The 24,012-nt window shown below is 45.5% G+C and overlaps 1 protein-coding gene across 2 annotated transcripts in view; it reads left to right on the top strand.

Annotated features, from left to right (window-relative positions):
* Positions 1 to 24,012, top strand: part of erlec1 (endoplasmic reticulum lectin 1) — a 62,187-nt gene that overhangs the window by 17,645 nt on the left and 20,530 nt on the right. The window contains exons 3-9 of one of the 2 annotated variants that reach the window (XM_072507874.1): positions 178 to 258; positions 12,554 to 12,631; positions 12,718 to 12,781; positions 16,254 to 16,300; positions 19,592 to 19,815; positions 19,975 to 20,113; positions 21,428 to 21,589. In XM_072507874.1, the coding sequence (XP_072363975.1) occupies positions 178 to 258; positions 12,554 to 12,631; positions 12,718 to 12,781; positions 16,254 to 16,300; positions 19,592 to 19,815; positions 19,975 to 20,113; positions 21,428 to 21,589 (795 nt within the window). Of the gene's footprint in view, positions 1 to 177; positions 259 to 12,553; positions 12,632 to 12,714; positions 12,782 to 16,253; positions 16,301 to 19,591; positions 19,816 to 19,974; positions 20,114 to 21,427; positions 21,590 to 24,012 lie in introns of both variants that reach the window. The other variant, XM_072507873.1, reaches the window with a different exon arrangement.

Raw genomic sequence — 24,012 nt, 5'->3', positions numbered from 1 at the left:
CAATTCATTTTTAAACTGCAACATTATCTAATCCACAAATCACTGACCTATGACACATTGAGAGGTCTGTTTTCATTGTGTTTTCTTGAATGGCAACTGTCCACAGCAGGGTGACTTCCTAATCTGACTGAAATGGATTATTTTCTGTGCAGTTACATTTTCCTTTTATACGTTTAGGACGAAGAACATGATTACAAAGGACATGGGCCCGGGGATCTCCTGGAACCACTCTTCAAACAGAGCAGTTGTTCTTACAGGGTAACGTTGTTTCCAATGAATGAATTCACAGAATCTGTTTTGAATTGAAGCCAGGGTAAATAATTTTCCTGGGCTAGACAATGCAGTGTTTGTGTCATCCTTTCACAGACAATTTTCTGATCAAATTTGGGATGGGGTAGTGTTCTTTTGACTGGATACCAAGACTCTCCTTAAGTATTATGGTAATGAGGAAATGAATATCTAATCCTATTAAGAACAGTCTAGTATTTTTCCATAATGATATGGCTTGTAACCCGTGGTTACTTTGCATCTCAGCTATGGTTAACCATTCAGAAAAGTGCAAATGATATAGGTAGAATCTCATCCTACAGCACTGTATATTAACCAGGTATAAGATGTAAAGCATTCATCTGCTGGCTACTAATTTATTTCCATTTCATTTCACTTTCAAATTTTTGACTTTTTTCTCAATGATGTTTCCAAGGATAGTTGACATATTAACCATTTTTTGTCAGTGATGTATCATGCTATGTTTTTTTGTTTCTTTCATAAAACACCACCTTCAATGTCCAGTAGGAGCTTATAGATTTGCTTATAGAATTTACAGTGCAGAAGGAGGCCATCACTGTAAAATCTATTCACCTGGCAATCACTGTAAAATCTATTCTGCTATTACTACTGGTCAATGATCCATTTACTGGTTAAGAAACATGAATTTTTACAGCTAAAGCAACAAAGTAGTAAAGTGATTAATGTGCTGCCTTCCAAACCCAAGGATTATTGTGGTGAGGGCCAATATTTTAACCAGAGAGACAAAGTACACAAACAAGGGATTTTAGTTTATTCTCTGGGTACACCAGTAACCTTTTGGTTTTTTTTAAAAGGCAAACAACATTGTATTCAGTTATAGAAGCAAAATATTACGATACTGGAAATCTGAAATGAAAACAGACAACGCTGGAGAAACTCAGCGGGCCTGTCAGTATCTGTGGAGAGAGAAACAAGAGTTAATACTTCGAGTCCATGTGACCCTTCTACAGGGCTTTCTGTAGAAGGGTCATGTGGACTCAAAACATTAACCATGTGCCTCTCTCCACAGATGCTGCCAGATCTGCTGAGTGTATCCAGCATTTGTGTTTTTAATTCAGACATAGAAGATTGTGCCTCACTTCTTTAAAATATTTTTAAAAAACTTTTGGAGTGTGGATTTTAAAAAAATTTGGAGTGATTTTGTGATTTGTACAATAATCAACATCCTCTGGGTTGCCATTGACCAGAAACTGAACTGGACTAGCCATATAAATACTATGGCTGAAAGAGTTGGGTGGCACGGTAGCATAGTGGTTAGCACTGTTTCTTCACAGCGCCAGGGTCCCAGGTTCGATTCCCGACTTTGGTCACTGTCTGTGCGCAATCTGCACGTTCCCCCCATGTCTAAGTGGGTTTGGGGCGGCACGGTAGCACAATGGTTGGCACTGTTGCTTCACAACGCCAGGGTCCCGGGTTCAATTCCCGCTTGGGTCACTGTCCGTGCGGAGTCTGCACGTTCTCCGTGTTCTGCATGGGTTTCCTCTAGGTAGTCCGGTTTCCTCTCACAAGTCCTGAAAGACGTGCTGTTGGGTGAATTGGACATTCTGAATTCCCCCTCTGTGTACTGTAGCCATCTGGGATGGCCACTTCCAACAAGGTACAGAGAAACTCGCAAAGTCTGTCGGGTAAAATGGACAAGCCAAGACTCGGGCAGGATCAAGCCTGAAATGCATATTCGTAAGCAAGGTATCGAAACTTCGTCCAATTAGCATTGTAATGGGGCCAATTAGCATTTGATGGCCCATCTTCACCAAAACAAAGGGCTGGTACTCAAGCAACCAGGACAGTCCCAGACATTTCGGCGCCACTCCCTGTTCAAGGGAAATGCAAACAACAGGGTCAATGACCGCTTGGGACATGCCCAGCCATCCAGATCCCCGCCCACTTATTGGCTAAGGAATCGAACAGAGTGATCAGGGATCACCCAATTAATAAGGCCCAAATCGAAGGACCGCCCAAAAGAGCACGAAAACCCCAGAGTATAAGAAGAAGAGTTTGCTATATGTTTGCTCTCTCTCTTGGTCTTGGTACCCTGGTCACGGCCATCGCCAAATGCAGCAACACCAGAAGCAAGTCCAAGTTCAACGCTCGCTACCAGATGGATGAGCCGAGCTGAGCAGCAGTTACTCCTTCGAACCCAATAGATCCAGAAACGAACAGCGGCCACTGTTTTCTGACCTAAGTCGGGTGCCCGAAGTTAAGTACAGGTTGTCTTAGTCATTAGGTGTAGTTAACTAGTAGTGTTTATGTTGCATGACTAATTGTGTGTAAATAAAGTACCCTTGACCTTGAATTAACTAACTGGTGTTTGGCTCTTTGATCGATAGCCGGTTGAAACTTGTGGTGGTATCATTTGATACCTGGCGACTCTAAGCATTAAGACATAGATAATACAGAAAGAAGGGCAAACTCACTGATTGCCATAATTGGAACAGAGCCACAGAAAGACAAAGTAAAAGAAACGCGCAACAGTTATTGGCGACTCTGGTGGGACTAGACCCAGAAGTGACCGTGTCACTCCGAGAGAACCCACAAAAGCATTTGAATTAGAATCCAAATTGGCAAAATAAAATAAACCACAAGCGAAGCCAGTATCGATCAAACCTCCAGAATTCGCAAGTGTGTAATTTGCATGCGTACTAACAAAGGGATATAAGGTAAACGCGATAGATTTTGTTGCGTGAAACTTCCGGGAGTTGGGTAAACCGGAAAATAGCTTGCGCCGTACCCGTGTTTGCAGCACCGCTTTATTCCCCTTGTCCCAAATTTCCGGGAGACAGAAGTATTTGTAGGGATGGCCATGAAGGCAATGGAATGCCTTATGCATCCACAAGAGCCCGAGGTTGCAGCGACCAATAGATCAGAACAGTGTCCCGTATGGGAAGAAGAGATTAGGAGATACCTAAAGGGGAAAGGATGGCCCCTATGGTCTGAGTTTTGCGCGAATGAAGAGACAGGTCCTGGCAGCATAGGACAGACTTGGTGGGACAGCCTGACTGAGATCCATAAAAAGAGTTTGACTAAGGTTCGTAAGCCGATGGCAATCGTGTCCTGTCTGGCACAATTGCGAGGCACAGAGGAGGTCGTGAGGACGTTCCGCAAGCAGCTTGAGGTGAAAGAGAGAAGTAGAGAGGGAGATATCAGTGAAGCAAGAGATTAAATGTGCAGCTCAGGGAGCAGTTAGCGGCGAAGGACAAGGAAATGGATGATGTCAAGAGGGCACATCAATCCTGTCTCGCCCACCTTAGCAGCTTCCAAATCCAGTACGATAAGGCCTACCAGGACACACAACGTGCTGTAATGGTAAGAGAAGAGACAGAGAATCAGGTACAGCAGTTAAAGAAACAGTGCGATGATCTAAAGGCAGCCCTCCGAGCACTCCACAGTTCCACCACGGAACAGAGTCAGAGTTTGGTGGATCATGCCAAATGCAGGCACCAAATTGCAAGGTTGCAATCCCTGCTATCAGTTCGAAATTGGTTCAGAGACACCTTTGGCCCACACCTAGACCAGGAAGACGGCACTGATTGGCAGGAAATCCGTGAAACGGCCCCACGGTACGTAAGCGAGACCGAGAATCAAAATAGAGCCCCCCAGGCCCCGAAAAGAAAAGCACCCGCACCACCGACTGCACAGGCAGCACCCAATCCAGTGAACCCCATTACCACACAGCGCAGGGTTATCACGGAAGGCCAACCCGATTTCGTGTACACCACGCCATTAACGATCATCCAGTTACGAGATGCCCGCGAGAAGATAGATATTTTCCACCCCACATCGGATCCACATCACTTTTTCGAGTTAGTAAAACAACAAACCCTCCTGTATGGTTTAGACGAGCCAGAGCAGGTTAAGCTCATAGTTATGTGCTTAGACCCCTCAGTTAGTTCAGCACTTCCCGACCCACAAAATGTAGGAGGAGGTAGCCTCCAAGAAATGAAAACGGCCATTTTAGACGCCACAGGATATAATAGAGGAGATCCGGTAGACGGACTCAACCGGTGCAGGCAGAAAAAGGGAGAGCATCCAATAGCGTTTGCTGGATGCCTTTGGATCCATTTTACTGCTGTATTTGGTGAGTTAGCCCGCACCCATTTATAGCAGACAATACTGCCAAATGGACCCGTAAGTTGGTATCCCATGCCACAGAGGCAGGACAAAAGGCATGTGCCAGTTGCGACCCCTCAGACCCAGCACACAATGAAGTGTGGGTTCTGAAACGATTGTCCAGAGCTTGGGAACAATCTGTACAGAAAAAGACAGAGCATGAGAGAGTAGACGCCATAATGAATCCAGTAAGGGCACACCAACACCCCGCATGGGTAAATGAAGGCAGAGGTACAATGCAGCACCCTAAGACACAGGAATGCTATAATTGTTGACAGAAAGGACATTACGCCCGAGAATGACAAGCCCCCCCCGAAGCAGCAAAGGAATCAGCACCCAAACCCCCCCCCAGAAACAATACCTGACCCATTCACAGTGTTAGCGCCCGACCAGATAATTCGGCCATGAATGGCACTGACCGACGGTGCTCGGGCTCCCCAACTTGGGTCTGCGATACCCTTTGGGATAAGTCCGGAAGACCGGTTGCTGCAGGCACCGGGACACCCCGTAGAGTTCCTTTGGGACACAGGAGGGTCCCGAACCACGTTAAACTCTTCCACCATGTACCAGAAAGAGAGATGGCCCACTACGGATACCATTACCCTTAGTGGCTTCACAGGTCACCTCCAGCAGGGACACATCACAGCCCCTGTGGATGTACAGCTCAGTAATATTCGGACAAAACACTCTGTTGTTTTAGTAGATTTACCCCAGGCAGCAGAACACACCCTAGGCATCGATTTCATGAGCGCACACAACCTTTCATTCGACCCAGTCAACCGATGCATATGGAAAATGGCTAGAGCAGCGCGAGCCCCCACCATGCTCACAGTAGGAGATTATGCCCATAGAATCAGCTCAGTAGGAGAGTACTGGTTTGATCAACAAACCATTAGCACAGACAAAGCGGTTAGAGAGGTCTTGAAAAGACATAAGGCAGCATTTGCCCAGCACAAGCACGGCAAAATCCCAGGAGTAGTAAACATTACGGGTCCCGATCCCAAGCCCCAGAAACAGTACGGCTTCCCCCAGCAAGCCGAGGGGGAGATAGTCAAGGTAATTCAAAGTTTATTGAATCAAGGCGTGATTCGTCCCGTTGCATCAACAAGTAATGCCCCGATTTGGCCAGTAAGAAAACCTGATGGATCATGGCGACTAACCATCGACTTCAGAGAATTGAACAAAGTGACTCCCCTAGCAGCCCCCACCGTTGCCACGAGTCCCGAGACCATGTTGAGACAGGAACTCCAGTCGAAATTTTTTATGGTGTTGGATATCAGTAATGGCTTTTGGTCCATACCACTGGACAAAGCATGCCAGTATAAATTTGCGTTCACCTTCCAGGGACAGCAGTACATGTGGACGTGCCTTCCACAAGGCTTCCACAACTCCCCCTCCATTTTTCACAGACAATTGGCAAACGGATTATCTAAACTTTCCCACCCTGAATGCCTTGTTCAGTATGTGGACGACTTGCTCCTACAGACTGACACCAAGGAAGAGCACATCTTGCTTCTTTCTGAATTATTAGAACTGCTCACAACGATTAGATGCAAAGTTAATCCCAAGAAAGCCCAAATCCTTCAGGAAAAAGTCACATATTTAGGTACGGTCATCACGCATGGGAAGCGTGAAATAGAACTCAAACGCATTGATTCCATTGTAAATTTGCCCTTGCCCCAAAACATTACAGCACTCCGGTCATTTCTAGGACTGGTTGGATATTGTAGGAACCATAGCGACGGATCCGTCACAAAAGCAGCCCCACTTTCTGAGCTCCTAAAGAAACCCGCCCCATGGAAATGGCTTCCACAGCACACGGATGCCGTGGATGCATTGAAACACGCCCTGAGCACAGGCCCCGCTTTACAAGCCCCAGATCCACACTCCCCATACACAATAGAGGTAGCAACCACAGACTGAACCCTTTCGGCCGTACTCCTGCAGGAAAGGCACAATCGTCTAGGACCCGTAGCCTACGCCTCACGAGTCTGCGATCCGGTGGAACAAGGATTTTCAGCCTGCGAGAGAAACATGTTAGCAGTTTTCTGGGCAGTACAGTACTTCCCGTGCATAACCGCACTCAACCCAGTAACCATTTTGACCGAGCACACCCCGACACAGCTTTTAATGGACGGCAGACTTCAAGACGGCACAGTAAGCCAAATTCGAGCAGCGCGATGGACCCTACTCCTACAGGGACACAACATCACTGCAAAACGGACAAAAACTCTCACGTTTCTGGCCGATAATTTGCATTATGCAGGAACCCCACATGAGTGCGAGATCATAGCCCCCAAGCACAGCACAGGCCCCTTTGTTCCCAAGTCGGTACCATGAAAGGCAGGTATCGGACCCCAGCCCACAGACAAAGCCCTAAGAATTTATGTAGACGGATCCTCCACAGTCCTTGAGGGAAAAAGAATAACGGGCTGTGGCATTTATGTAGAGGACGCACTTTAGAAGAGATAGCTTTAAAGTTGCCTGGACACTTAGGTTCGCAGGCAGCCGAGTTAGCAGCCATTGCTTACATTGTCCAGCACCCCGATTCGTTCCCGACCCCTGCAGACATGTATTCAGACAGTTTATGCGTCTGCAACAGCTTGACAGAATTCCTACCCCTGTGGGAATCGAGAGGATTTATTTCCGCCGACGGAAAACCTCTACCCTCAGCCCCACTGCTCAAACATATCCTTCAGACAGCTAAAAGCAGGAAATATGGCATAGTTAAAGTAAGAAGTCACCATCGTTCCTCCCCACCCGGTAACGTGAAAGCTGACGCCCTAGCGAAGGCAGGCTCACGACATGGCCACTTTTGGCAACCCCCCGAGAGTGCCCCAGTACACGCAGTTCAGGTCTCACAGACCAACATCCAAGACCTCGCCCAGGCACAAAAAGAAGACGAGGCATTAAAAGAAATTTTAAAAGGAAACTTCCCAGCTCCCAAGGAAAAGTTTAGGAATTCTTTGACGGTCCATGAGGGAATCGTTTTAAAAGATGGAATTTATGTAGTCCCCATCCAGGACAGGAATTAGATAATTTGCAAGTTCATTGACGGACATGGACACCAAGGGACTAAATCCACCCTTGCCCACCTCAGACCCCTCTGCTGGTGGCCTGATTTGAAAACCGACGTGTCCCATTACGTCAAAAACTGTTTAATTTGTGCTCAAAACAACCCCGATAGGTATGCGAAAAAAGCCCAGCTACGACACACCCGCCCTGTAAATGGCCCATGGACAAACCTTCAATTGGATTATATTGGTCCCCTCCCCCCTGCAGAAATGGATACAAGTATGTGTTTGTGGTGATAGACTCATTTACGAAATGGGTCAAAGCGTTTCCCTCGAGAACAAACACAGCCAAGTCCATGGCGAAGATCTTAACAGAGCAAATTTTTATGAGATGGGGACTCCCCCGTAGTATTGAGTCAGACCAAGGTTCCCACTTTACGGGAAGGGTCATGAAATATGTGATGACGATATTTGGTATTAGGCAAAAGTTCCACATTGCCGATCACCCGCAGTCCAGCGGCATTGTGGAGCGCATGAATCGGACACTAAAGGCCACACTTAGGAAAATGGTGCAGCAGAACAACACAACATGGGACACAGTGCTCCCATTCGCACTGATGTTTATTAGGAACACAGTATCGAGCTCAACAGGATATACCCCGCATACCCTCTTGACCGGACAACCCATGAAGGGTACCAAATACTTATTCAGACTTGATTTGGCCTGACCCATGAGAAAGTAGTCCAGCACATGGCACAGAATATTAAGGCAGCACAACTCGCTGCAGCTATTCGACTAGGCGCTAAATGAAAGCAGAGTAAGGCCTGCTTTGATAAGACAGTACACCCGACAGAGTATACAGTCGGTCAGCAAGTAATGATCACCTTATACAACCACAGCTCATTCCTCCCCCCTAAATTTGCAGGACCCTATTCAATCTCGGACAAAGTAAGCCCCTGTTTATAAAATCACGTATCCAAACGGAAAATCAGGATGATTCCATGTAAATCAGCTTAAGGTTTATGGAACACAGTGCAGCCACTCGCACCACCTCTCATTGGCGATGGCAGACAATGAGGACCCGCCCACTGACAACCCGAGTTCCCCCTCCCCAGCAGCAGCAGCACGACAACAGACACGACCTTGACCACGCCCCCAGAATCAAATATCACCCTGACGCTTGATTTGGCTGACAGCGACAGCATAACTGAAGCCCCTGAGAGACCCGAACAAAGCTCCCACGACCAGGCCCCAGTCACTACAGGCCCAGAGACCCCGACCACGATACGTTCAGCCCCTTTGAAACGATTTATTTACCCACACCGGAACCTGACCCGCCACCCGACGATAGCGACAGCTCCTTTGCAACCTCCCTACGGACCATGAAGCACTGGCACCGTGACAATTCCTGTCGTCTGACTAGGAACGATGAAATGGACCCCACATCGGCACACGCCGCATTAGCACGCAAACTCCATGAACGAGTTTGGCAACCGGGAGATGGTGACAACTCCGAGTCTGACTCCCACCATGGTCTCCCCTTCGAAAATCTTTTGGAATGGAACCTTGAGGTGTCCAGATGATGAGAGTCAGGAACCGATTGAGATTTACGGTGTCCTGTACTCTGACGGAACCTGCCCGCTTTGTGTTTAAATGTTGTTCGTTCTCTCTTGTACGATTTTGTGTGCCGTCCTCACGGATGCTTTCTTGATGCAGTCACAACTACTCTTCCGACGCCACATGGCAGTTAGTGAAACATGTTTGTCTGGAGCCCATATAGTTACAAATTCTTACCGCTCTTGGAAGGTCACTCAGGCAGTGGAGTAACGGCACTTATCCCCGCCCTGCCTGAGGACCCCCTATACATTTGGTCAGCCAAGCTCGGGTAGTGGAGCAACGGCACTGATCACTGCCCTACCCGGGGATTCCACCCATTCATGCCCTGCCAGGGATCATACGCACCACCCTATTCGGATAATTGTTTTCTAAACTCTTTTGCTGTTCTTTTTCTTCCCTGTGGTTTAAAGGATGCTTTTTGCTACAACTTTTGCCCTTTCCGGCAACACTTCGGTTGCTATCCCCCACATACTATTTACTTGTCAGAAACACTTGGTTGGAAAAACAAGTTTGCAGAGGACGGAGAAATTGTACGCCCACTCAGCCCATCAACCACAGGCTGCAAGAGTGCTCGCACTGTGACAGAATTTTTTCGGGTGCCTTGTCTCCGCAAATGGTTGGTTTAAAATAAATGAGGGAGTCACATATGGTGACAATTCTAATGGGACATTGACATTAAGGAGAGACAGACAGACATACGTGATGTTAAACAACACGATTATAACAGATACTATGCTTGTTCCCTTAGAAAGATATGAAGCTACTCGAAGGTGAAGGAAAACCTGAACAAAATGAAGACGACCCTGATGATCGTCGGCATGATCGTCGCTGGAACAGTGCAGTTGCGCGCGTTACCCACCTCTACCCCCCCTCACCACACAGGCCCCGAACACGACCACCCAACACGACACCCCCAGCCCGGACATTGCATCACACACACACCAGCCACCGCTACCCCCACATGGTGTGAGAATCTCGTCAAGTGGTATTCACTGTCCTACACAGTGGAAGCCTTACTAGTGATAGCCATATTGTACAGTATCGTCCAGACAATCAGATTGCAAAAATGGAGGAGGAGACCCACCTGCCCTCCAGTATACACATTTAGAGCCCCTTTCCTCGGACTCCAGCAAACCCCACACTCTTTCTGAACCTTTCTCTTCAATAAAATCCGCGGTTGTTGTTTTTGTTAATAAAGTAACTTCTCTGCATGTGAATGTTAGTGATAGGAAGAAATGTGATGCTGCTATCGGATTTGTTTTGTATTATAAGATAAGTTCTTTGATAGATAGCAGCATGAGTGTAGTCTAGTTAGAGACAGTTAGAGGTTCCCCTTTTACTGAATGTTAAATGGCCCCTGAGGAATTCTTAGATATGTATTGTTTAGGGAAAATTAGGTAAATGTTTTTGGACCCATAGGACAGAGTAGAGTAGAACCTGTCCATGGTTAAGGGTACCCGGCATTTCAGAGAACAAAGAAGACCCAGTATTATGATCCTTCACGCGTCGTGTTTAGGATCAAGAGGATGGAGTGTAGCCATCTGGGATGGCCACTTCCAACTAGGTACAGAGAAACTCGCAAAGCATGGTGGGTAAAATGGACAAGCCAAGACTCGGGCAGGCTCAGAGCCTAAAATGCATATTTGTAAACAAGAAGTCCAGACGGTATCGAAACTCCGTCCCATTCGCATTTTAATGGGGCCTATTAACATTTGACGGCCCATCTTCACCAAAACAAAGGACTGGTACTCGAGCAACCGGGACAGTCCCAGACATTTCGGCGCCACTCCCTGTTCAAGGGAAATGCAAACAACAGGGTCAATGACCGCTTGGGACACGCCCAGCCATCCAGTTCCCCACCCACTTATTGGCTAAGGAATCGAACAGAGTGATCAGGGATCACCCAATTAGTAAAGCCCAAATCGAAGGACCGCCCAAAAGAGCACGAAAACCCCCGAGTAGAACAAGAAGAGTTAGACATAGAACATACAGTGCAGAAGGAGGCCATTCGGCCCATCGAGTCTGCACTGACCCACTTATGCCCTCCCTTCCACCCTAACCCAATAACTCCTAACCTTTTTGGACACAAAGGGCAATTTAGTGTGGCCAATCCACCTAACCTGCACGTCTTTGGACTGTGGGAGGAAACCGGAGCACCCGGAGAAAACCCATGCAGACACTGGGAGAACTTGCAGACTCCGCACAGGCAGTGACCCAGCAGGGAATCGAACCTGGGATCCTAGCGCTGTGAAGCCACAGTGCTAACCACTATGCTACTGTGTTCGCCATATGTTCGCTCTCTCTTGGTCCTGGTACCCCGGTCACGGCCATCTCCAAGTGCAGCAACACCAGAAGCAAGTCCAAGTTCAATGCTCGCTACCAGACGGATGAGCCGAGCTGAGCAGCAGTTACTCCTTCGAACCCGATAGATCCAGAAGCGAACAGCGGCCACTGTTTTCTGACCTAAGCCGTGTGCCCGAAGTTAAGTACAGGATGTCTTAGTCGATGGGTGTAGTTAACTAGTAGTGTTTATGTTGCATGACTAATTGTGTGTAAATAAAGTACCCTTGATCTTGAACTAACTAACTGGTGTTTGGCTCTTTGATCGATAGCCGGTTGAAACTTGTGGTGGTATCATTTGATACCTGGCGACTCTAAGCATTAAGACATAGATAACACCGAAAGAAGGGCAAACTCACTGATTGCCATAATTGGAACAGAGCCACAGAAAGACAAAGTAAAAGAAGCGCGCAACAGTACCCGAACAGGTGACATGGGGATTTTCACAGTAACTTCATTGCAGTGTTAATGTAAGCCTACTTGTGACACTAATAAAGATCAATTAAAAAAGGTCAGAGCCTAGGAATCCTGCAACAAGCAACTCACCTCCTGACTCCCCAAAGCCTATCCATCATTTACAAGGCACAAGTCAGGGGTGTGATGGAACATTCTTCACTTGCCTGGATGAGTGCAGCTCCAACAAACTCAAGAAGCTTGACACCATTCAGGACAAATCAGCGTGCTTGATTGGCACCCCTTACACAAATATTCACTCCCTCCAACACCGATGCACAGTAGCAGCAGTGTGTACATCTACAAGATGCACTGCAGGAACTCGCCAAAACTCCTTCCAAACGCATGACCAGCACCATCTAGAAGGTCAAGGGCAGCAGATGCCTGGGAATACAACCACCTGGAAGTTCCCTTCCAAGTCACTCACCATCCTAACTCGGAAATATATCAGCGTTCCTTTCCTTCGCTGGGTAAAAATCCAGGAACTCCCTCCCTAACAGCACAGTGGGTTCAAGAAGGCAGCTCACCACCATCTTCTCAGAGGCAATTAGGGATGGAAACAATTGCTGGCCTAGCCCAGCGATGCCCACACCGTGTAAAAACCAATTAACAAAAAAATTAATGTTTGACTTATATATATTTTTATAATCTTTGATTTGTGTGCAAATACCACTTGCTGAACTTTTCTAATCAAATTTTTTATGCACTACAGATTGAATCTTACTGGACGTATGAAGTGTGTCATGGGAAACACATTCGCCAATACCATGAGGAAAAAGAAACTGGCCAGGTACTGTGCCTCACTTAATCAGGCTGTAATGTTACCAACTTTTAAATGATTGCATTGCTAAGTTTTATATATCTTCGATTTAGCAGAAAGTTAACATTCAGGAATATTACCTTGGTTCCATGAACACGCCAGCCGATTCTGAGGCCAAAGGTAAGAAACAATGTCCATAAGATATAGGAGCAAGAATTAGGCCAATCGGCCCATCAAGTCTCTCGGGGAGCACTGAATTTTCATTTCGGTGACACAGTAGCTTCTTGCAGCATGCTATTTTTAAACCTATCAAGAAGTGGTCTATATAATAATTGAGTGAAAGACTCTTTGCATTCAAAGAACAGCAGGTAAAAATAATCCTTCACCACCAACGTGTTGTGTAACTTCATGGCAGCGCGGTAGCACAAGTGGATAGCACTGTGGCTTCACAGCGCCAGGGTACCAGGTTCGATTCCCCGCTGGGTCACTCTGTGTGCGGAGTCTGCACGTTCTCCCCGTGTCTGCGTGGGTTTCCTCCGGGTGCTCCGGTTTCCTCCCACAATCCAAAGATGTGCAGGTTAGGCGGATTGGCCATGATAAATGGCCCTTAGTGCCCAAAAAGGTTAGGAGGGGTTATTGGGTTACGGGGATAGGGTGGAAGTGTGGGCTTAAGTGGGTCGGTGCAGACTCGATGGGCCGAATGGCCTCCTTCTGCACTGTCTGTTCTATGTTGTATAAATCCACAACAACAACTTGTATCTATATAGCTCTTTTGATGTAGTAAAACATTGCAAGGTGCTTTACAGGAACACAATCAGACAAGAATTGACATGAGTGAAAGGAGGAGATGTTAAAACTGGTGCCCAAAAAGGAAAGGAACCTCATAGCTTAGGAGCTAGGTGGCTGAGGGCTCAGCCATCAATGCCTGGGTGCAGCGAGTGGGAGAATGTACAAGGCCAGAGTTGGAGAACATGGAAATCATGAAGGGTTGAAGGCTTGGCAGAGGTTAGAGAGATGGGCTGACTGTAAACTAAGTTTGAATCTGATACTCCTTGTTCAGGATTATAAAGAAATGTGATTAATTTATGTCACTGGTTCCACAAGCTGAAACTTTGTTTAACATTGTCCAATGGAAACATTTTTAATTCAATACATTCTTATATGCACTTTCACTCATTGTCAGGCCACAACACAGTCTCTCAATATGCTTGAAGGAATATGAAAGGAATCCAAGTTATAGGTCATTATTGAGACAATGCCGGAAATAAAATAAATCCGAGGCCCTTTCCAGAACAGGATGGAAACGCTTTAAAGGTTTGAAAGATGTGATGCACCGCAGTAACATTCGTGCAGTTACACATCACTCTGTACCAGTGATGACTTTCACTGAGACTAACTTTTTTTTTTAACAAACAATTTTGTTGAGGTATTTTAGGCATATAGAAAAAGTGACATTGTGCAGAGCAAAAACAAGAAGTCAAGACACAAATTACACATAATGCAAACCACGGCTCTGTTCACGCAAGGACCTGCCTCAATATCCCCCTACTCTACTCTACTCTACCCTAGGCCCCCCCCCGCACCCCCATGCTGACGCTTACTCCTCTGCGAAGAAGTCAATAAATGGCTGCCACCTTCGGGCGAACCCTAATAGCCAACCTCTCAAGGCGAACTTGACTTTCTCTAGGCCAAGAAAGCTTGCCATGTCCGATAGCCATACCTCAGCCCTCGGGGGCTTTGAGTCCCTCCATTCTAACAGCATTCGTCGCCGGGCTACCAGGGAAGCAAAGGCCAGAACGTCGGTCTCTCTCTCTTCCTGGACTCCCGGGTTCTTCAAAACCCCAAAGATTGCCACCTCTGGGCTCATTACCACCCCAGTTTTCAATACCCGGGACATGACATCTGCGAATCCCTGCCAATACCCCCTGAGTTTAGGGCACGACCAGAACATGTGTACATGGTTAGCCGGCCCTCCGGCGCATCTAGCACACTTGTCCTCCAGCCCGAAAAATCTGCTCATCCGGGCCACTGTCATGTGGGCCCAGTGCATGTCCTTAAACTGGATCAGGCTGAGCCTGGCGCATGTTGCGGTCGTGTTTACTCTGCTCAGGGCTTCTGCCCAGATACCGTCCTCCATCTCCCCCACGAGCTCCTCTTCCCACTTAAGCTTCAGGTCCTCGGTCTGCGTATCCTCAACTCCCATTAGTTCCTTGTCGACGTCTGAGACTCTACCCTCTCCCATCTCTCCCCTAGAAACTACCCTGTCATGCCTCCCCTTCGGCGGGAGACGTGGGAAGGACGGCATCAGTCTGCGTACAAAAACCCGCACCTGTATCTAACGTCGTTCCCTCTCGCCAGCCCAAACTTCTCCTCCAGCGCCCTCGTGCTCGGAAAGCTCCCCTCCAGGAACAGATCCCCCATCCTCACAATCCCCGCCCTCTTCCACAGTCGATACCCCCCCAGTCCATGTTCCCCGGGGCAAATTGGTGGTTGCCGCAGATTGGGGTCCACACCGATGCTCTTACCTCCCCTACATGCCTCCTCCACTGGCCCCAGATCCGAAGAGCCGCCACCACTATTGGGCTGGCGGAGTACCGTGCCAGCGGAAGCGGCAGAGGCGCCGTGACCAGGGCTGCTAAGCTAGTGCCCCTGCACGAAGCAGCCTCCATCCGCTCCCAAACCGACCCCGCACCCACCATCCATTTCCTTATCATTGCTATGTTGGCCGCCCAGTAATAGTTGCTGAAGTTCGGCAACGCCAGCACGCGGGGACTTCCCTGCCCATACAAATCCCAGAATAATTTTATTCAGCCTCTTAAAGAAGGACCGCGGGATAAAGATGGGGAGACACTGAAAAACAAATCAGAACCGCGGGAGAATCGTCATCTTAACAGTCTGTACCCTCCCTGTCAATGACAGCGGGAGCGCATCCCACCTCCGGACCTCCTCCCTCACTCGTTCCACCAGTCGGGATAGGTTGAGCTTATGCAACTTGCCCCAGTCCCATGCCACCTGGATCCCCAAATATTGGAAACTCTCCCCCACTAGCCTGAACGGCAACCCCTTCAGCCTACTCTCCTGCCCCCTCGCCTGAATTATAAACAACTCGCTCTTAGCCATGTTCAGTTTGTATCCGGAGAACCGGCCAAATTCCCTCAGGGTTGCCATAATACCGTCCATCCCCACCATTGGGTCCGATACATATGACAGCAGATTCCTATACATATAATAGCAGATCGATACATATAACAGCAGATCACTGAGACTAACTTGAACAGCGAAACAAATACAAATTTTCCCAGGCATTATGTCAACATGTCTAAGCGTCAACCCGAAGACTGAGGAAGGAATGAAGTGGGAGTCTAAGAATTAGCATTGTGTTCCGATAGGAATAGTGACAATCTGGAAATTGTGGCCCATTAAAACGCACTTTTCTGAAGTTAAGTTTCTAATAGGATCAAAGCCCTGAGGAAGAGTTTGTCTCTGTAAGCTGAGTAATTTTTTTAAAAATTCATTCATGGGATGTGGGCATTGCTGGCTGGGCCAAATTGTATTGCCCATCCCTAAAAACAGAGTGCTAGGACATTTCAGAGGACAGTTGTATGAACATTCAGTTGTATTTCAAACAGTTTAGATTTCTCTTTTTGTCTAGATTCTGCGACAGAAAAGCCAGAAGAATCTGAAACTGAGAAATTGAAAGTAAGTAGAATGCAGCCTTATTGTAATTGCTTCCTGTTCATGCTTTTGCAGGATTATTCAGATCTGTTAGTATAGTTTTCAATTACCGTAAATCTCCGCTTAAAGTTGACTCACTTAACATTTTATTTCAATGTCGTTATTAGTGTCAGTACACCCATTTATTTAACATCACCAGTTATTGCTCATGTGACTTTTCCCTCTTGATTAAAAAGGTTATGGGCGAAGGCAGGAGAATGGGGATAAGAAAAATATCAGCCATCATTGAATGGTGGAACAGACTCGATGGGCCGATTGGCCTAATTCCGCTCCTATGTCTTCTGGTCTCATGAATGCTTCCACTCCCACCCCACTCTTTCTCTCTCTCTCACTCCCCCCCCCCCCCCCCCCCCCCCCAAAAAAAACCTCTGGCTTTAACATTGATTCCTTTGGGAACCTATAATTCACTTAAAGTCATGATTTTTAGGAATGCAATAACAAGTTTAAGTGAGTCCATGGATGTGCAGATTAGGTGGATTGGCCATGCTAAATTACCCCATAGTGTCCAAGGATGTGTAGGTTAGGTGGAGTTAGGAGGTTATGGGGATAGGCGGGGGGTGGGCTCAGGTGGGGTGCTCTTTCGGACGGTTGGTGCGGACCCGATGGGCCGAATGGCCTCCTGCATTGTAGTAATTCCATGGTTCACCCTGTATAAAATTCTTAGTATCATAGAATCCCTACAGTGCAAAAGGAGGCCATTTGGCCCATTGAGTCTGCACCAACCCTCCGAAAGGGCACCTTACCCAGGCTCACTCCCCCGCCCTATCCCTGTAACCCAACCTAACCTTTGAACACTGGGGGGGGGGCAATTTAGCATGGACAATCCACCTAACCGTCACATCTTTATGACTGTGGGAGGAAGCCCACTTTGACACTGGGAGGTGCAAAGTCTAGTCACTCGAGGTCAAAACTGAACTGAGACCCTGGCATGGTGAGCAGCAGTGCTGGCTACTGTGCCACTGACAGGTTAACAAAACACTTGCATTTACGTAGCACCTTCCTTGTTTTCAGGGTGCCCTCAAGCACTTTCTGGCCAAATTGTAATTTTTAATAAGTGTAGCTGGTTGCTATTAGACAGGAGCCTGTTTTGTCATCCTGAAATTAAGTAATGGAAATAATTTCTAACATTATAGGATTTAAATCTTGGGCATTATTAACAATTTGAACAAATTACATCCTAAATGCCATTTTGTCAGCCACTGTACGAACTCTGCCCAAAGGTAGGCCCTTGCAGTTGTGCCAGTGATGGTACTATAGTTTTGAATCAGCTGAAATCTCACCACCAGGTGGCACTATTAATAAGGATTTGGAAAGTGAAGCAATACTGCAGCACTGAATCATTGCCTAGATTTTGTGGTCAGCAATGATACACCCTTTTTTATAAAAAACTGCCCACGAAGATCTAACGCCCTGGCATGAAGTTTACTGCTCCCTATGTTAATTTGATGCTGGCACTAACTTCAGGGATCTCTGGCATCCAGCAACAATGATGTCATGAAGCAGACTATGCAGCCTGTCACATTGAAGAATTCTCCCACAGCAAACCAGGAAATAAAATACACTGATTATCCTTAGCATTTCAATCGATTTGATTGACAGCGTGGTGATTGTCAATCTTCCATCTGCGAGAGATGATGGGAATGCAGCCTCCCAAGTTTTGGTGAGAGCAGATGAGATCATCTGCATTTTGTTGATGGTCACAAGAAACATTAAGTTGTTTCTTGCCAGGGGTGCAGAATGATCTCTGCTGGTACCTTGTCTGCTTTAGAGTTTCAGATAACCACATCGCCGTGATGATGAACTCCTGCCCACAACTGGTGTCGCCATTCATATTGATTGTCAGCTAGTGTTTCCCACTTGTTCTAGTTGCTTTTGCGTCTTTCATGTCTCTTCTGATATCATCCTTGAATCAGAGCTTTGACTGCTCTGCTGGTCTCTTGGTATAAGCTACCTACCTCCCTTTGGGGGATGCAGCCATCTGCCATGCTGTGCACAAGTCCAGGCCAGCGAAGCTTTCTTTGTGTGATTAGCACTAGCATGCTTGCCCTAGAAAGGATTGTTTCATTGGTGTCTCCATTTGTCTTTCCATGTAATGCCCAGGATGCACCGCATTCACTGGAGGTGGAAGTTATTGAGGCTTATTTTCTGACAGTTTTAGGTTGTCCAGGTTTCACTGCCTTACAGCAATGTGCTGAGGATACAGCCTCATGGATGAGCATCTTGTCCTCCAAGTCAGTTTATTGCTTTTGTATGCCGTTTTTTAGTCAGCCAAAGTTGGTGGCTGCCTTTCCAATGCATGTGATAGAGTCATACAGTACAGAAGAGTCCCATCGAGTCTGCACTGACAAAACAACATTTTGCATACTTTACAAAGAAGAAATGGATTGAGGAAGAATTTGAAAAGCCTCATTAGTTTCTTGAGTAGCAATTGAATGATCAAGACGACATTTCTTGAAAATCCTTAAAACAAATCTGTTTAATTAGCAATGTTGAGTAAGTTATTATTAACAAGGGGGAATACAACCAAATCACTCGTTAACTTCACTCATTAGTCTGGAACCCTTAAAATAGGAGTTTGGTTAAATCTTCAGCCTGTTTTTTGCATATCTTGCTGTCATAAACAATGGGCATTAAGTAATATAATTGTAGCTGCAGGCGGTCTTCTGGATAGTTGCTCCTTTTAAATTGAAATTGCTTCAGTTAATTAGTTTTTGTATTCTAATTTGCCTTTTTTAATTCATCTAAATTCCCACCTTGTGTTTGTGTGATTCAGGTTACTGGATAATTCAGTCGTGCACTAAAGAACAGAGTGATATAATTTGCAAAGTGAAAAGTATACAAATGAACATTCAGATAATTGAAATTACATGACTGAATCAAGTGGAATAGAATATAATATTAATAAAACACTTGTGCTTTCTCTTTTAACTGTAGATGTTTAATTTCTGATATAGTCCCTTCATGGACTGTAATGTTTTTCTGAATTTGAAATTGGGTGAGATTTTATACAAGGGGCTATTGCTTTTGTTTTCAATCCTGATTTTCTTTTACATCTCGCAAAAGTACTGTGTGAAGGATGAAAACTGGCTATCCTCTTCATCAAGGAGCCAAGCCTTTACCATTTTTGTCACCAGGATATATGCTGCTATATTCTGTGTTGTGAATGCTTCCTCTTATCATTAATGACCACAGATCAATCTTGTCTATAGTTGTTGAAAGGTAAATGTGCTAAAGGGGCAATTATTTTATTTTAAGGTTCACACCAAAAACATAGAAGGACAGATCACTCCTTATTACCCAATGATAATGGGAAATGGCACACCTTGCAGCCTAAAACAGAACACACCGAGAGTTACCACTGTAATGTATGTCTGCCACCCTGAAGCCAAACACGAGATTCTCTCTGTTGCTGAAGTCACCACCTGTGAATATGAACTAGTAATCTTGACGCCTCTATTGTGCAACCACCCTAAATACAGGTAAAATAGTCAACTGTACTGCGTAATCTTTTTAAAATAGATATACAAACTTTGCATGACTTATAACCCTAATAGTTTAAAGGTAATCTGTTCTAACCACACTATTGTAGTGTCTCTTAATAATTTTGTGCGTGTTAACTTTGTTTTTATCTTGCATAGATTTAAATCCTCCCCAGTTAATGACATATTTTGCCAATCAGTACACGGCTCGCCATTAAGGCCTCAAAGTCTTGAACAGTTAGAAAAACAGCAAGAAGATATGATGAAACCACCTTTCGCTACACAAAGAGCTCAAGAGGTAACTGTTATGCCGACAGAATTATTACATTTCGCAACGTGCTCAGGAAACCTGTCCCTGGCTATTGCCGCATAATTTAGTTCCATTTTGTTTGGGAAATATAAACTTTGTCATTTAAACAAGTTAATGAAATTTGAAGAAATTTATTTTGGCCATTTACCTTTAACTGTCCAGCACATATTTATTTTAAATGAGCTGATAGCTAAAGTTCTTTTTATTAAAACTGATATCTGTTGGATAAAATCAGCTGTAAATACCAAATGCAGCTGCTGATGTAACTGCATCTTCAATTACATGTTACTAGATATTGGTTTAAGCATTAACAATTTTAATTGGGCCAGGACAATTGAGTTGTAATAACGGAATCCTATTTTTGAAATTCTATTTCAAGTTATTAAAGTGCTGATTAAAATATTATGTTAGTGACTCTGTCCAGCTGCGCACATGGTCCTTCTCCAATGACTTTGATTTTTTTTTTTTCTTCCTCCATTTTTGAAAAAGTAGCTCCGGCTTAGTGCCTCCTCTCCGATACTCCTTAACTAATGTGAGGGGTTTTAGGATGTACCCATTTCATAGTTTTGGCTTGGCATATTGTGACCAAGCATCAACGCTGTGACGCTATGGGCTTTATTTGTTTTATCTTATATTGACATTGATATTGATGTACATGTCAACATTGATATATCTCAATGAGATTTGAGTGCTTTGCAAAATGATGTCAAACTGATATTAAAAGTTGGCAGTTCATTTATAATCATAAACTTTGTTAGTGTCACAAGCATGCTTACATTAACACTGCAATAAAGTTACTGTGAAAATCCCTTAGTAGCCACACTCTGGTGCCTGTTCAGGTACACAGAGGGAGAATTCAGAATGTCCAATTCACCCAGCAAGCACGTCTTTCGGGACTTGTGGGAGGAAACCGGAGCACCCGGAGGAAACCCACACAGACACGGGCAGAACGTGCAGACTCCGCACAGATTGTGACCCAAGCCAGGAATTGAACCCAGGTCCCTCGTGCTATGAAGCCACAGTGCTAACCACTGTGCTACCGTTCTCCCCATTTGAAAATGTATGGTACGGACACATTACTCCTGCGATGTTAGTCAGGTGGGACATCTGGAAACATGTTCCACTTGGAATTTTTGTTTCGGAAGTAATTTCCAGATGAGTCTGTTCTGTGTAACTTCCAAATAACCAGCAGGTGTCCTTTAATTTCCATACTGGACCTGAGAGCTAAGCAACTAATTCGATAGTTCTCATGCATTTGAATTAATGACATTTGAAAATGGGTTTCATTTTGGATTATATTAGGAACTGGACACAAAATCTACACAAGGTGAACAGTTTGTATCTCACAAGTCTGTCAGTGTTGGAGGACAACAACCAATCGCTGTAGGAACTACTCACATCTCCAAACTGACTGATGAACAGCTCATTCAGGAATTTCTAAGTGGCTCCTATTGTTTCCATGGGGTAAGAGTCCAACCCTTCCTTGATATTTTTGAAAGCTAATCATAAAAATGCTGATTATATTAACCAAGGTATAGAGTTTAAGAGCCTAGAAGTTATGCTGGAACTGTATAAAACGTTGCTTCTGCCACAGCTAGAGTATGGTGTGTAGTTCTGGAATCCACATTATAGGAGGGATGTGATAGCACTGGAAATGGTGCAGAGAAGATTAACCAGGATGTTGCCTGGAGAGTCTTGGATATGAAGAGAGATTGGATAGACTGGAGTTGTTTTCCTTGGAGCAGAGGAGATTTGAGGACGGACACGATTGAGAGATATAAAATTATGAAGGACATAGATAAAATTAGACCAGAAAAAACATTTTCTCTTGGTGGAGCGATCAATGATCACAGAGGGTAGATTAAAGGGAAAGTAGGAGGTTTAGAGGGGATGTGAGGGAAAACTTTTTCACCGAGAAAACTACAGGCCGGTGAGCCTTACGTCAGTCGTAGGGAAATTAGTGGAGAGAATTCTTCGAGACAGGATCTACTCCCATTTGGAAGCAAATTGCCGTATTAGCGGGAGGCAGCATGATTTTGTGAAAGGGAGGTCGTGTTTCACTAACTTGATAGAGTTTTTTTAAGAGGTCACAAAGATGATTGATGCAGGTAGGGCAGTGAATGTTGTCTATATGGACTTCAGTAAGGCCTTTGACAAGGTCCCTCATGGTAGACTGGTACAAGAGGTGAAGTCACACGGGATCAGGAGTGAGCTGGCAAGATGGATACAGAACTGGCTCGGTCATAGAAGGCAGAGAGCAGCAATGGAGGGGTGCTTTTCTAATTGGAGGGCTGTGACTAGTGGTGTTCCGCAGGGATCAGAGCTGGGACCTTTGCTGTTTGTAGTATATATAAATGATTTGGAGGAAAATGTAACTGGTCTGATTAGTAAGTTTGCAGACGACACAAAGGTTGGTGGAATTGCGGATAGCGATGAGGACTGTCAGGGGATACAGCAGGATTTAGATTGTTTGGAGACCTGGCAGATGGAGTTTAATCCGGACAAATGTGAGGTAATGCATTTTGGAAGGTCTAATGCAGGTAGGGAATATACAGTGAATGGTAGAACCCTCAAGAGTATTGAAAGTCAGAGAGATCTAGGAGTACAGGTCCACAGGTCATTGAAAGGGGCAACACAGGTAGAGAAGGTAGTCAAGAAGGCATACGGCATGCTTGCCTTCATTGGCCGGGGCATTGAGTATAAGAATTGGCAAGTCATGTTGCAGCTGGATAGGACCTTAGTTAGGCCACACTTGGAGTATAGTGTTCAATTCTGGTCGCCACACTACCAGAAGGATGTGGAGGCTTTAGAGAGGGTGCAGAAGAGATTTACCAAGATGTTGCCTGGTATGGAGGGCATTAGCTATGAGGAGCAGTTGAATAAACTTGGTTTGTTCTCACTGGAACAACGGAGGTTGAGGGGTGACCTGATAGAGATCTACAAAATTATGAGGGGCATAGACATAGTGGATAGTCAGAGGCTTTTTCCCAGGGTAGAGGGGTCAATTACTAGGGGGCATAGGTTTAAGGTGTGAGGGGCAAGATTTAGAGGAGATGTACGAGGTAGGTTTTTTTACACAGAGTATTGGGTGCCTGGAACTTGCTGCTGGAGGGGGTGGTGGAAGCAGGGACGGTAGTGACATTTAAGGGGCATCTTGACAAATACATGAATAGGATGGGAATAGAGGTATACGGACCCCGGAAGTGTAGAAGATTTTAGTTTAGACGGCAGCATGGTCGGCGCAGGCTTGGAGGGCCGAAGGGCCTGTTCCTGTGCTGTGCCTTTCTTTGTTCTTTGTAGAGGGCGGTGTGAGCCTGGAACTTGCTGCTTGAAAGGATGGTGGAGGCAAAGATCTTCCTAACATATTTAGATGTGCACTTGCGATGCCAAGGCATACAAGGCTATGGGCCAAGTGTTGGAAAATGGGATTAGAATAATTAGATGGTTGGTTTTGACCGGTGCAGGCGCAATGGACCCAAGGGCCTTTTCTGTGCTGTATGACTCAGATCACAGTATTAAATATAAAATTGTCATTTGGATGAAAATTCATACCTTTTGAAAAATAAAGCTGAAAGTTGTTGATGTCAGTTTTAATAACAGGTGAAAGTGTAAAATTATAAAAGGATAACGAAGAGTTAAAGATAATAACACTAGAATGGAAAAAGCCAGTGTTCCCTGAGATAGGCAGGAATCGACTCCAATTAATCAGGAAATAAAGTTGGCAGTTGGGATAACCGATCAGCACTGGGAATTGTTCAAATATGGTCTGGGAAAATAGCCAAATAAATACACTTCTATAAGGTAAAAGGCTCGCTCTAGTGAAAAGTAAAGAAACTTAGCTGTGATGTTATCCTTTGCCTCCTTTCTAACATTACTGAATCATGAAT

The sequence above is a fragment of the Scyliorhinus torazame genome, chromosome 1 (genome assembly GCF_047496885.1).
Source record: "Scyliorhinus torazame isolate Kashiwa2021f chromosome 1, sScyTor2.1, whole genome shotgun sequence".
NCBI classification, from domain to species: Eukaryota; Metazoa; Chordata; class Chondrichthyes; order Carcharhiniformes; family Scyliorhinidae; genus Scyliorhinus; species Scyliorhinus torazame.
Note: the sequence above shows the minus strand (reverse complement) of the source record. Positions and strands in the feature narration are given on the sequence as shown.